This window comes from Phoxinus phoxinus, assembly GCF_949152265.1.
Source record: "Phoxinus phoxinus genome assembly, chromosome: 4".
NCBI lineage: Eukaryota > Metazoa > Chordata > Actinopteri > Cypriniformes > Leuciscidae > Phoxinus > Phoxinus phoxinus.
Window position 1 is genome coordinate 11,947,356 of NC_136879.1, and position 11,206 is coordinate 11,958,561.

Below are 11,206 nucleotides of genomic sequence, written 5' to 3' on the forward strand. Positions count from 1 at the left end.
ATACCTGATTATAAAATCATGATATTAGAATGATTTCTGAAGGATCATGTGACACTGAAGACTGGAGTAAGGATGCTGAAAATTCAGCTTTGATCAAAGAAATAAATTATATTTTAAAGTATATTAAAATAGAAAATCATTATTTTAAATTGTAATAATATTTCACAATATTACTGTTGTTTCTGTATTTTTTATCAAATAAATGCAGCCATCTTCCAAAAATATAAAAAATATAAAAAATGGTAATGTGTCCAAACGTTTGACTGGTACTATATGTTTATATATGTACGGTAGCACTGTGGTCTTGTGAGGCACAACATTTAGTTCCTCCACATAGAGGAATTACAATAAAAACAGATTAAAAAACAAAACCTTTGAATCTCCTCTCATTCTCAGATTCTCCTCTCTGCCTCACAGCACCTTGATGGGGGCATTAGCCATGGATGGGGGAGTGTCTATTGTCTCCCCTCATTCATATTCATGGCCATCAACACCCCTACGCATAAAGCAGTGCTGGCACAAAAACTTGACTTGCAAAGTTTAAATCATTATATTGTTGTTTTGTGAAAGAGTGGTCAGAATGATTTTCACATCATTTTGTAGTAAACATTCTAGCCTACAAGAATGGTAACTCAAAAGTCTTGTGCCAAACTATTCAGTATGAGTTATATGAGCTCATTGCAGTGACAAATTTTTTCCCAAAACTTACTAACCACGCATAATATTTTTTTTCTATAAAATGCAAACATGTAACTTCCATTTTGCTCACATATTATTGTAGCAGAGTTTGTGCTGCAATACAGCATAATTATGTGTTGGCCAAAGGTATGTTGTAAGTAGCTGAAATAAGCACAAATGTCAGGGCATGTCAAAACCTCTCAAGGGCCCCAAAAACCCCTCAGACCCCAGGGGGTTAAAGACTGGATACTTCAAGTGGTTGGTGATCAGAGTAAAGCGATGTGCAGGTACTGTAAAACGGAGATTCGTGCTCACCATGGAGACCTCCTACAACATGTAAGCACAGAAAAACACAAGCGGAATGCCAAACCATTTTTTAAATACTTTTTTTCCTAATCTGTTTATCCTTTTGTAATAAAGGAGTTGTTTCAGTTTAATATGTTGCAGGCTCATTTATTGGTAATAAATAATAAATGATAATGCTGAAACTAAATAATCTAATAATATTGGGCGTGTTTTGGGCTTGTTTTTGAAGTTCCAGTTGCTTATTTGTCTTGCGAGAGTTGGCAACTGTGGCGGGCTTTCGTCTGCCTGGACAGGCAAACGCACGCACCTGATGGCATGTAAAGCAAAAACTAAAAGGATCAGCGCGAACTCAATGGCAAAACCGAAGTCCCGCTGGACACGAGGGTAGATTGTCCCGTTCAGGGCTAACCGAACGGTCCGGGATTTTACCGTGTACCGTTGCATCCCTAATATATATATATATACATGAAAAATGCAGTTACCTTTTACCACAGAGTAAAAAATGGTATCCTGGAAGGCTTTTTTTCTCACTGCTTCCCCGACCCTTCATGTTGAAAGTAGCCATTAGGTAGTTGGTGAAAAGCCTGAGAATACATGCACAAAATCATAGGGTGAGGTCCACACAAACATTCTACAAAAATTCCTTTATGCTTGCATTATGAATCATCCTAGTGAATCATCTCTTTCCGCATTTTTGCTTTTCTATGTGCTAAGAGGAGGGCAAACAGAACAGGCAATGACTAAAAATGTAACTGCATAATAACATTCTATATTCTGAGCATGTGATAGTTGTTTAATACCTGTCCATCACTTTATGGACGCAGTCTTTATCGTTCCTCACTCCTACCTTTGAGAGCTGGGACACCTGTACATGACACATGAAAAGCCACTCAATACATTATGAATAAACCCATGGTGTTGGTAATATACTGATTGTTTCCAGATTGAGCTTAAATGGGAACTGGTCATGTTGACTCATCCATACATGTTGTGTCCATGCAAAATATTTTGGGACAGTAGTATACCTCTAATACAAAGGCATGACAATACGCATAAAAGCAATGTGTGTCCCTCAATTACACATTCTATAAAGCTGTGCATATTAACAGATGCACGAGAAAAGCATATTTTTGTACAATATAGATCATTTAGACTTCTTGGAGACTTGGGGGTCTAGTCTACTTGACAGTTTAGTCCAATTTCTGTATAAATATCCTTTGTTCCCAGAGGTTGCGGTCTTTGAGACGTGCCTCTTCTTGAGCAAACTCTTCTTTGGTTTCTAGCCTAGGAACATGGACAGCAGAACTCAGAGGCTCATAGTGCCTTCCGACTGTTTTTATCTCATCTAGAAGTTCAACTAGCTTTCCAAGCACTGACTTCTGGTATTCTGTGGAAGAAAATACATTATATTATTTTTGTCAAGTATTGTATACATATTACTTTATGATTATTAAAGAATGATACAATAATAAATATTGACCATGGACGTACTACTGTAGCTTGAGACATGGGGAATAAGCTTCTGCTCTCGGACTGATGGCATTCGAACTCCACGCTGAGGTGTGCGAGAACCCCTAGATCCTGAAGAAAAACAGCGTTAAAGCTCATTGAAATCGTTTTTAAAGACACCTGCTCGGAATTGACAACTATGAAGAATGCAACTGATCATGGACTCACTGGATGAGGATGCCTGACCTTTTCTGCTCCCGGACTGTGATAGCATTCGAACTCCACGCTGAGGTGTGCGAGAACGCCTAGATCCTGAAGAAGAACAACAACAACAAAAAAACAGCGTTGAAGGTCATTGAAATCGTTTTAAAACACAGCTGCTCCTGCAATAATGAAAAATATCCAAATATTTTTTTATCACCTGATGTCACTTTGACTTTAACAAATTCAAAGCTCAACCAGTCATCCTGTGGTTGTAAAAGGCGCTTATGTGCCACAGACATGTTTTTTAGAGGCCATCGCACCACTTTGGTCTCTGTGTCGATCCAGTTCAATGGCAAAACTCCTTCCATCTGCTGCCCATTCTCCACCCAAACAGCCCGTGCGTATACCATTGCCTGAAACACAATTAGATTATTTAATTTAGAACTACACATTTCCTTTTCTACATGATGCTAACAGTGCACTACTATTTTGAATAATGTTTTCATTATGTACTATTTTGTAAATATTACATACGTTATTTGTGTTCATTTCCTGAATCATTTAATTTCCCATTCCATGGAGGAGAGGAAAAATTACATGCCCTTGTTCACAGGGAGACAAGCAACCTTCCGGTAAAGGTCTTCGGATTGCAATAACTTTGTCTTTGTCCGTTTTCTTTGAACATAGACTATATTGAATAGTCTTGACTCACATGGCTTCTTAAAAAAGTCTCTTGTGTCCTTTTGGCTCAGCACATCACATACCAAAGTTCCATCTTGCCTTTTTTCCTTCACAAATGCAAAACTTTCATTGTAAAGCATAAAGCAGCAGTCTTTATCTTTTGTTGATATAGAAAAACATGGCCTTGTTTCTTGATGCTCGTTGATGCCTTTCTTTGCATTCTCAATCTCACTCATCCGCTTTGTTACTTGAGCGATTGGATTGTGGCTATTTTTGACCAATTTTTTGTTACTTGCAGATGATTTTCGAATGGGAAACATGAGATGTCATTTAGTGAACAGTTGAAGTGAGAAGCATCTTCATGCAGATGCAACAGACAGTGCACATTGTAGACTTTAGAATATTTTTCCATAAAGGTCATCACACCTTTTAACAAAGTATTTTAGGAGTTCCTCAGCATATGCAATATATGAACGTTGTGTGTTCTCGTCAGAGCTCAGCAGGACTGACAGAGCCACTGTCAATGTCAAAAATTGAATATACACTTCACTTGAAACTACATTTCGAAGAACAATTGGTCCAGTATATAAAACAAACTGTCGAAATTCAGTGGCTTTCCATCTATCTAGTTCCCTCAAACCCCTGGGCTGCCTTGCAAACTCACTTGGCATGGATCCATTCAGCTTGTTTAATTTTTCTGAGATCTCATCTTTTTGTCTTGCAGATAGCCGGCACACTTTTGGACCCCGAGACAAAAAAAAACTAGAACACGTTTTATTACTCCTAAACAAATCAAATGCATATAGTCTAACACAAAAGAGCTCAACCAAGGTATGCCTGCATCTATAAGTGGGCTTTTTATAGTCTGGTGATCTTCATACAGTACTTGACTGAACTCCTCGTCTGTTCTTGCTCTAAAGTTCTCATGACTGTTAAAAACAACTCTACCTTCCCACGAGCCTTTGGCCAAACATCTTTCACAGCTGAAGTACCCATTGTGTTTTTTTATGCACTTTAAAAATTATCTTGCTGGTGCATCACATATAAAGGCCTTAAGGCTGATAGCATAAACTTTATCTTCATACTCCATCCCAACAGCTTTGAGATGCTGAAACTCTTCCAAAAGGTCTTTAACGAAATCGTCCAAAGGACATCGCTTCGCTTTTCCACAGAAAAGTGCAACAATGAAAGGATCAAATTTGTGAAACTGTGCCAATATGGGCCAAAATTGAACACTGTTTGATTTAAAAAGTGGTATGCCATCAATGGTTACACACAACTCAACAAGGTTTTGTGAAAAGGATTGGCACCGGGCAATCTTGAATCTAATGCCTTGTTCTAAACCATAATAAATGTACTGCCCATTACATCTAGAAAGACATACAACGGTTTTGGGGGTTGCAAGGAGGGTGCGTGCATCCTTTGGCAGCTGGTGCCCATGTCTACGTAGGATGCCTAGTAGCTCATTGAGTGACGTTTGGTTTGAGTGGTTGAAATACTGGTTTACCAAATCCTTAAATCACAGCCAATATCGGGTGTATCACTGTCAGGGTTTAATCACAGGATTTCAGGCTCAGAGTCAGAGGAATCTACATGCTCTGTGTATCCATAATCAGATCCGTTATCTTGTACAACTTCTTGAAGCCCATCACCATCACTTCTATCACTTGGTACTGAATGGTACTGGCTATCCTATGGCACAAGAAGCTGGACTCAGTGATAAATGTCATCAGGACTGGAGTTGACTGGTGTATTGCGGTACAATTAAAGTTTAAAAATAGAGAACTTACTATTCTCAATGTATATTTACCTTGTGAGTGCTCGCTGAATGAAGAGTTATATTTGAATAGGCTTGCCTATATAAATTCCTTTATCCATGAGAATCACTACACAAGTGTTTGTGTTGTAGGGGATATGAACGCAGACCTTACAGACAGCCAGTCTCTGTTTGCTAGACATTTACTACAGTTTTGTGAGGATAATCTCTTATTGTCCAGCCAACTGCTTCTTCCAGCAGATAGCTATTCTTATATAGGTGAAGCTTGGCACACAACATCATGGCTTGACCACTGTATTACCACTGCTGATGCCCATGCAATTCTGCAATATATAGAAATTCTATATGGGACATCCATGACAGATCATGTGCCGTTTGCTATGAAGCTTGATGTGGAAAGTCTTCCTGAGTTGACTCAGGGGGTGAATGATGGCTGCAAGACTAAATTGGATTGGGCCAAATTCACAAAAGATGATCTCTTGACATACTGTATGAAAACTGAGGATCTTCTGAGTAATATTTGTTTACCCAAAAATGCTATTATGTGTATGGATGTGAATTGTATTGATGTCTCCCACCGTGAAACCCTCTCTGCTATGTATGACAGCATTGTGGGTGCAATATATGAGGCTAATAGATCATGTCCAGCACCACCTGTAAAACCAATTAACATTAAGCCAGGTTGGAACAGGCATGTTGAGGTGCATCATGCAGAAGCTAGGGATGCATTTAAGGCATGGGTGCAGGCAGGCAGACCGAGAGATGGTCCGATCCATATATAAAGTATAAAAAGCTTACCAGCACTAGACTCAAATATGCCATCCGTTACATTGGTAAACATGAACAGACTATTACCCCTTTTCCACCAACAAGAACCAGGTGCTGGTTCAGAGCTAGAGCTAGAGCCGGTTCGGAGTTGGTTCTACTGACTGTTCTTCTAAGAACCGGTTTGCCTTTCCACAGGCTAGAGAGCCAAAACAGAGCCAGATCTTACGTCACTGTGTATACATCTCATGTTGCCCAGCAACGCTAGCGCGGCAGCGCCAAGCAAAAACACACCAGGCTTGTTCGAGATGGTTCGGCTTCACGCAGACCGATCGCCGCGTGACATTAAAGATACAATATGTAACAATTTTATAATAAAAGATCCAAAAATCACTTGGACAATGTGATATATTTCCTGCAGTTATGTACTTACAATATTCCAAAAGTCTCCAAAGATTTTTTATTTCAGAGAAATTCCAATTTTAAATAATTGTCCGTCCCGGAAAAAAATGTCGCCTGTCAGTGACGCAATATCCGCGCTATCTTTGGTTTCCGCAATATCACGTGGACAAATGCGGAAGTGGTGGTTATAGCTGTTGTGCACATCATGGATCACGATTACTCTTTGGCGAGTATTGAAGTGCCAACAAGACGTAAGCGTCCATATGGGGATACACGCAGAAACTGTGACAAACGGAGGAATAAAACGAGGATCAATATTGGTGTGGCGTTTTCGAGATGGAGAGAGCTTCGCGACGAACTTAGGCTTGACAGAGACTCTGCTCTCGCGTGTGTATTACTAGACAGGTAAGCAAATCTATGTGTGTGTTTTTTTTGTACAAGTAACGTAATAGTCATGTACAGTACAGGTGATTTTAATAGATATGAATTACACCAAATTCCATTTCATTCTGTCACTTTAGCATATTTATAAATAACGTTACCTGTTAGAACATAACATGACGTGTCAAATGGATTGTTTTAGTTTCCAAAAAGGTGGGCCATCCACGTCAACTCCTAGCAAAAGACCTATAATGCCTCTTCAAACACTGTCTACCATAGCTTCTTCCAGCGACTCTCAATCAGACAGGTAGCCATTTGCTGAATATAAATTCTAAAAGATGTTTCATAGAACTACATTGGCTAAAATGTTATAATTTGCTTTACAGAGAGCATTGTTTTCTGGAGCCTGGAATTGAACACCTTTCCATGGCAGAAAGCGATGAGCAGATATTACATGAAAGGTGACTTTTTAGATTATATATTATTTTAGTGATGTGTTGTTAATTGTTTTATCATGCATTTTATCTTTCACAAACTTCATTCTTTCACCAAAACATTCTTATCAATTAATAAATGTAGTGTTTTTCTCTGATGTGTTGGTTAGTATTTCAAAGATGAGCATTAGTGATGATGAGTCCACCATTACCCTGAATGAAGAAGTCAATGATCTTCAGAATACCGTGTGAGTGTTCAGATGCATTGTTTCAATTAAAATGTGTTTGCAGTATATTCATGTGTTTGTAGTATGCAGAGAAATGTAGTTAATTTTTGTTTATGTAAATGATGATGATAATAATATATTATTATTATTATTATTGTTATTATTGTTAATGCCTATTTTGCAGGATTGAATGGAGAAATAATGATGATGCCACAAGGGACACAGACAGTGAAGACAGCGCGTCAGATGATGATTATGTACCCTCCATCTGTCTGAGGTTTGTCTACAGAAGTCATGTTTATAGCTTATGTATATGATTGCTTAACTTTGAATATGAAAAACTAAGTAGAGAATTTGTATTTAAATAAAATATTTACAGAACTGGAAGAGGCAATACAGACTTTGTGAAGATTCAGGAGCTTCCCGTTGTTGGCCTTGAAGAGACAGTTCATCTTGCAACACAAGATGAAGTAGCACCAGTACGAGAAGAACATGTATCCATGTCTTCTGCCATCCAACAGGTCATGTGTGAGGAGGACATCATTGGACAACGGGCATCGATAGTCTATGAGTCAACGTTGAAACACCTGGTCACATTTCTGCAGCTGCCTGTGGTGAGGTGTAATTTCATTGAGACAGTTACAAATGTGTCATGCCAGGCTTCAGGACCTTTTGAAGTCCATCTTACTTCAAGGGGAACTGCCACTGTCATACACTGGGTAAATAAATGTACATGCATTTTTTCTTTTTAAATATTTAATTGTTCTGCTTTTGGATGTATGCAAAAATATACATCTTTGTAATAGGTTCCATTCACAACATCTTACTATTTATTTTTCTAATAAATGTAACAATCAACAGCTTAAACCTTGAACTTAACATCACACAGTAATAATGTAAAATTGCTGGTGTTTATTATAAATTATCAGTGGTGTATAACATTATATGTGTCCGTGCATACATGCAATTAACCTACTGTGTCATTATTTTTTAGATATGTTCAAATGGACACAAAGTATGGATGTGGAATTCACAGCCCACACTTAAATATGGCATGCAGGCAGGGGATTTCATGATGGCCACAAACATTCTCCTGTCAGGAAATAATTACTACAAAGTAGCACACCTATTCAACTATATGAACATGGGCTTTCTAGGGAAGGACACATTTTTTAACATTCAGGACACATATTGCATTGGAGCAATAAAGAACGTGTGGGAGGAGAAGAGATCTGCAGCCATTCAACGTGCAAAGAGTAAAGATGGTGTTGTCATATTAGGTATATTACATGGTATTTCAAAAAAATTGACAAAACTAGCAAATAACCACATTAATTAAAAAAATTTTATTTTATTTATTACAATATTTTTAGAAAAGTATAGCGATTCTTCAATGTTTGCTTATTGTTAACATTATTCTTGTTCATTCATTTATAGTGTGTAGTAGTGATCATTTACAGATTTATTGTTTCCTGTACAGCAGATGGACGAATGGACAGTCCTGGGTACTGTGCCCAGTATTGCTCCTACACTGCCATGGAGAATGATTCAAAAGAAATCATCTCAGTTGTTACCATCGATAAGAGGCAGACTGCACGCAATTCTGTGATCATGGAGAAAGAGGCTTTTGTCACGACCGTGGACAAACTTCTTGGTGAAGTTAAGATTGCAGAAATTTGCTCTGATGCTCACACACAAATTGCCTCTGTTATGAGTAAGTTGGTATTACTTCTTGAAACAAATACCATAAAGTGTTACACGTGTACTGTATGATTTGTCAGCTGCTCTTTTTCTCCCTTTTAAGATAAAACAACTGGTCGCTATAAAGACACAGGAATTGTTCACTCATGGGACATATGGCACGGGGCAAAGAATTTAGCCAAGATGATCTCTGCGGTAATTTGTCATTCTTGAGGCTTTTTGTTGTGCAGGTATACATCTAATGTTGTTTTAAGCTAAATTGTACTAAACCACATATGTTACTGTATGTGCAAACTTAGGCAGCACAGCAATCTGGACAAAAGATCCTTCTGCACTGGTTAAAAGAAATTGTAAATCACTTCTGGTTCTGCTGTAAGACGGCAGACACGGAGCAACAGTTCCTTGTAAGTATTACACAAGCACATCTTATCTAATTTCTTTCATACAAAAAAAAAAAAAAAAAAAAAAAAAAAAATGTATATAATGTCCATGCACCTACTCCTGTGCATTTATGTGCTATGTTAGAGTCTTTATTCACACGTTATGCTGGTGATACCTTTTATACCTTTAATAAAATAAAAAAATTATCAGAGCACTGCATAAAGAGTACACATCACAACACCTAAAATACCTCTATTATGTTGTTGTTAAACTATGTGATTACTTCCAAACATTTGTATTTTAGAAACTATGGAGCAGTGTGCTTCACCATGTAACAAACAAGCACGAGTGGTACCTTGGTCACTGCCTGCATGGGGCACTGCCAGAGAACCAAGACAGACCATGGCTGGAGAGTGGTTCCAAGGCTCATAAGGCACTGGAAGCTATAGTGTTGAAGAAAAGGTGGCTCAGAGATGTCCATCGATATCTACCTTTCAGGTAACTACAGGAAGCACTCTCCTTACTGACAAATTGATTTTAGATTTTTTATCTAAAATACTAGATCTACAGGCAGCAATTTTGTGTTGAGTAACCCTCTGTATGAGAATATAAATACAAATTATTTGTACAGATCAACCTGTCAGCTTGAGTCATTCCACAACCACTTGCTTATGTATGCCAGCAAGCGGTTCAGCTATTCACCAATGGTGTACGAGGCAAGAACTCTCCTGGCAGCCCTGGATTACAACCACCACAAAGATAGACCACCACTGCTAAACAAAAACGGACAAAAGATGTAAGAATATCATAATTTTACAGTATGCACAGTATGATTGTCAAATGCAACAGTTTTGATTTGCAACCAACCATTTATGTTAGTAATATTCATATTTACATATAACTGTATTTAAAAGTAAAATATGTTTGTATCACTATAATATCATACTTTGCTTTAAAGCTATCGTCGAGTGTTTCAGAAAAAAACAGGAAGATGGACAGTATATGCTTTGAAGGTCAAGAAGGACTACAGCTACATACCAGATCTACAGGCAGCAATTCTGCATGAAAGACTACAGGCTGACAAGGGGATGCCAAGGCGTCGGACTCTAAGGCCCGAGGATCCACGGAGACTAGGCCTCCTTCCAAAAGTCCCGCCTCCATCAATTGACACTATTCTAGAGTCCCATGTCAATAGGGGGATAGGTATGTCCATCAAAATCTCACTTGCTTAGTAGTGCATAGTAGCTGATAAGATATTTGTTACAGGCTAATCATTTACGATAGTTGGTATGATGCGTATGTTTGTTTTACTATTGCTATGGATCAGTGAAATGTTTGGTACATTGTGCTTATTTAACTGTACTTAATGCAGCACAGCAATCTGGACAAAAGATCCTTCTGCACTGGTTAAAAGAAATTGTAAATCACTTCTGGTTCTGCTGTAAGACGGCAGACACGGAGCAACAGTTCCTTGTAAGTATTACACAAGCACATCTTATCTAATTTCTTTCATACAAAAAAAAAAAAAAAAAAATGTATATAATGTCCATGCACCTACTCCTGTGCATTTATGTGCTATGTTAGAGTCTTTATTCACACGTAAATTCACCATTTGGGTCTGGATATTTAGCACGTATTGTGCACACACAGCAGCTGGGGATGACCACACGGTTTCTTGGCCCAAGTGAACCACACTGCCACAAGACATAATTTCTATATGCAGCATAGCGGTATTCCCGGTTGTCATCCCCAGGTTGCTGTGTGTCATATAGAGCATAGATGTCATTTCTCAACCGGCGTGACAATCTCAATACATGTTC

The 11,206-nt window shown here is 38.2% G+C and overlaps 1 protein-coding gene across 1 annotated transcript; it reads left to right on the forward strand.

The window, feature by feature from the left end:
- Positions 1-7,257: 7,257 nt before the first annotated feature.
- Positions 7,258-10,580, forward strand: LOC306997464 (uncharacterized protein; the record flags this gene model as incomplete). Its single annotated transcript, XM_079610768.1, has 8 exons — positions 7,258-7,325; positions 7,489-7,581; positions 7,684-8,023; positions 8,299-8,584; positions 8,788-9,018; positions 9,109-9,200; positions 9,305-9,409; positions 10,345-10,580. The coding sequence occupies 8 exons, from the start codon at positions 7,258-7,260 to the stop codon at positions 10,450-10,452; spliced, it is 1,323 nt and encodes a 440-aa protein (XP_079466894.1). The 3' UTR covers positions 10,453-10,580.
- Between the last annotated feature and the right edge of the window lie 626 nt (positions 10,581-11,206).